This window comes from Triticum aestivum, chromosome 5D (genome assembly GCF_018294505.1).
Source record: "Triticum aestivum cultivar Chinese Spring chromosome 5D, IWGSC CS RefSeq v2.1, whole genome shotgun sequence".
Taxonomy (NCBI): Eukaryota; Viridiplantae; Streptophyta; class Magnoliopsida; order Poales; family Poaceae; genus Triticum; species Triticum aestivum.
This window is the reverse complement of record NC_057808.1, coordinates 427034594-427037009: the sequence shown is the minus strand read 5'-3', so window position 1 is coordinate 427037009 and position 2416 is coordinate 427034594. Positions and strand designations below refer to the sequence as shown.

At 45.8% G+C, this 2416-nt stretch overlaps 1 protein-coding gene across 1 annotated transcript; it reads left to right on the top strand.

Moving 5' to 3' along the window:
• The first annotated feature begins 614 nt into the window (after nt 1-614).
• On the top strand, nt 615-2129 carry LOC123125276 (noroxomaritidine synthase 2). The gene has a single exon (XM_044545795.1). The coding sequence runs from the start codon at nt 615-617 to the stop codon at nt 2127-2129; it is 1515 nt and encodes a 504-aa protein (XP_044401730.1).
• The last annotated feature ends 287 nt before the right edge of the window (nt 2130-2416 follow it).

Here is a 2416-nt window from a genome sequence, read left to right as displayed (position 1 = left end):
GATCAGGCACACCCCTAGCACATGATGTGATTAGTAGTTTTTCTATTTCTTGACATGTTGATGGGATTTAAAACGCACTTACATGCATGCAACCGAGAGTTTCTGCATGCCGACGTGTTGATGCGATTTAAATGGCACTTACATGGATGCAACTGTGACTGTGTGTGACTGTAAGTTTCTGCATGCTTGCATGTACATGTTGATGGGATTTAAAACGCACTTACATGCATGCAACCGTCAGTTTTTGCATGCTTGCATGCGTCTTAGTTTAGAGGGTTTCGACGTCTACATAGATGGCTATTATAGACTGATTTATCCAACGGCTACATTTATTTTGATGACGTGGCACAAGGAGCGGATAGATAATTCCTAGTAGTGGGGGCTAGCTATACAGTAGATATGTGGATATTTCTTGTGGAGTACAATCCTTATAATTAATGCGGTACACAGCCTGTGATCGCCAAACCTGCCACATTTGTTATTTTTCTTTAACAAGGAAACGACAAGAGTTTCCATATGTGCACACAAGTTTTGTACTAGCTTCTTCTATAAATAGAGATCCCGGCTTGCATCTCACTACATCTCCATTCATGCAGCACACATCTCTTCCTAGAATGGCATTCTCGTTCCTGCCAGAACTAGTCATCTCCATAGTTGTGGTACATGTAGTTATTGTAGGTTTCTACTACATAAAGTCTAGTAAGAACCCATTGTTGCCCGTGAGCTGGCCAGTAGTAGGCATCCTCCCTTCCCTGGTCGTCAACCTACACAGATTGCATCACTACATCTCCTTTGACCTCCTAACACCATCTGGTCACAGCCTAAAGGTTGCCATAGCCAGCATACGGATGTTCATAACCTGCGACCCAACAAATATCCAATACATCTTTAGCTCGAACCACACAAACTATCCCAAGGGCGAGGATTATGCCGAAATCTTTGACATGACGAGAGGCTCTCTCTTCAGCGCAGATGGTGAGTCATCCCGACGGGAGCGTGCCAACTTCCAGAGTGTGTTGAGCAACCCGTTGTTGGTTGGGTTGATGACTAAGTGTTGTCACGACAAGGTGGAGAAGAGCCTCCTACCCTTCATGGCCCACATGGTGAGAACCAATACTCATGTTGACATGAATGATATGTTGATGAGGCTTGTGTTCGACCTGTATGCCACAACCATCTTCAGCATGGACCCCACTTGTCTGTCCCTCGACATGCCGTCGGTACACGTCGCGAACGCGATGGACACGGTCATGGAGGTGGGCTTTGTCCGTCACATTGTGCCGGCATTTTTTTGGAAGGTGATGAGGCGCCTGAACATCGGTCCGGAGAGGAAGGTCGCCGCCGCGCAAGCGGTTCTTCGCTGCTTCATCATGGACATGATCACGGAGAGGAGGAAGAAGGGCCATATTATTGGTCAAGAAGTACACATTGATGTTTTGTCTAACTATGTCAATGACCAGAACTACAATGATGATTTACTACAGGCGACACTCATTACGTATATGATCGCTGGGAGGGACACGATTGGCACTACCTTGCCATGGGTTGTCTACAACCTCACCAAGAACCCGCACATCGTGTCAAGCATTCGCACCGAACTAGCACCCATCATGTCCCGCAAAGCAGCCATTGCTGGCGCTGTCACGATGATGACATTTGAGCCAGAAGAGGTTAGACCCCTAGTCTACCTGCAAGCCACCTTGTTGGAGACACTCAGGTTGTACCCGCCGATCCCTATCGAGCGCAGGTCAGTGGTATCCACTGATGTGATGCCGAGTGGCCATCCTGTTTGTGCCCAGGACATCATCCTCGTCTCTATCTACTCCGTCGGTAGAATGGAGTCTGTTTGGGGGTCCGACTGTCTGGAGTATAGGCCTGAGAGGTGGCTCTCTGATGATGGCCGTCAACTGCGATATGTACCCTCGAACAAGTTCCCAGCATTTAACTCAGGGGCAAGGTTGTGCCTTGGCAAGGACATTGCAATCATGCAGATGAAGATCATCATCGCTGCTATCGTGTGTAACTTTGATGTGAAAATGGTTGATGGACAAGCCATCGACACGAAGTTGTCATGTCTTCTACAAATGAAGAATGGGCTTAAGGTGAACCTGAGTAAAGTACAAATGTAAGGGTATATGTATATATGTGTCGCTATATATGAATAAAGGAAAGTCATTATCGCTTAATACGTGTTGTGCAAACCCTACTTAACATGAATTATAATATTCACACATAGTTACTCCTAGAATTCTAACATAAATATCAAGATGTAGTGTTTTGAACGATTTATTTATTTACCCCTCATTGATAAATATCCCCGCAGTGCAGTCACATGCACATGAAAAACACGTTATGGAAAACATCATGTGACCTATGCCAAAAAGGTTAGGGTGGTTGTATTCCACACTACTCTCGT

Excerpts from the sequence above, each read along its gene's own strand:
- LOC123125276 (XM_044545795.1), top strand. The coding sequence starts at position 615 with ATGGCATTCTCGTTCCTGCCAGAACTAGTCATCTCCATAGTTGTGGTA.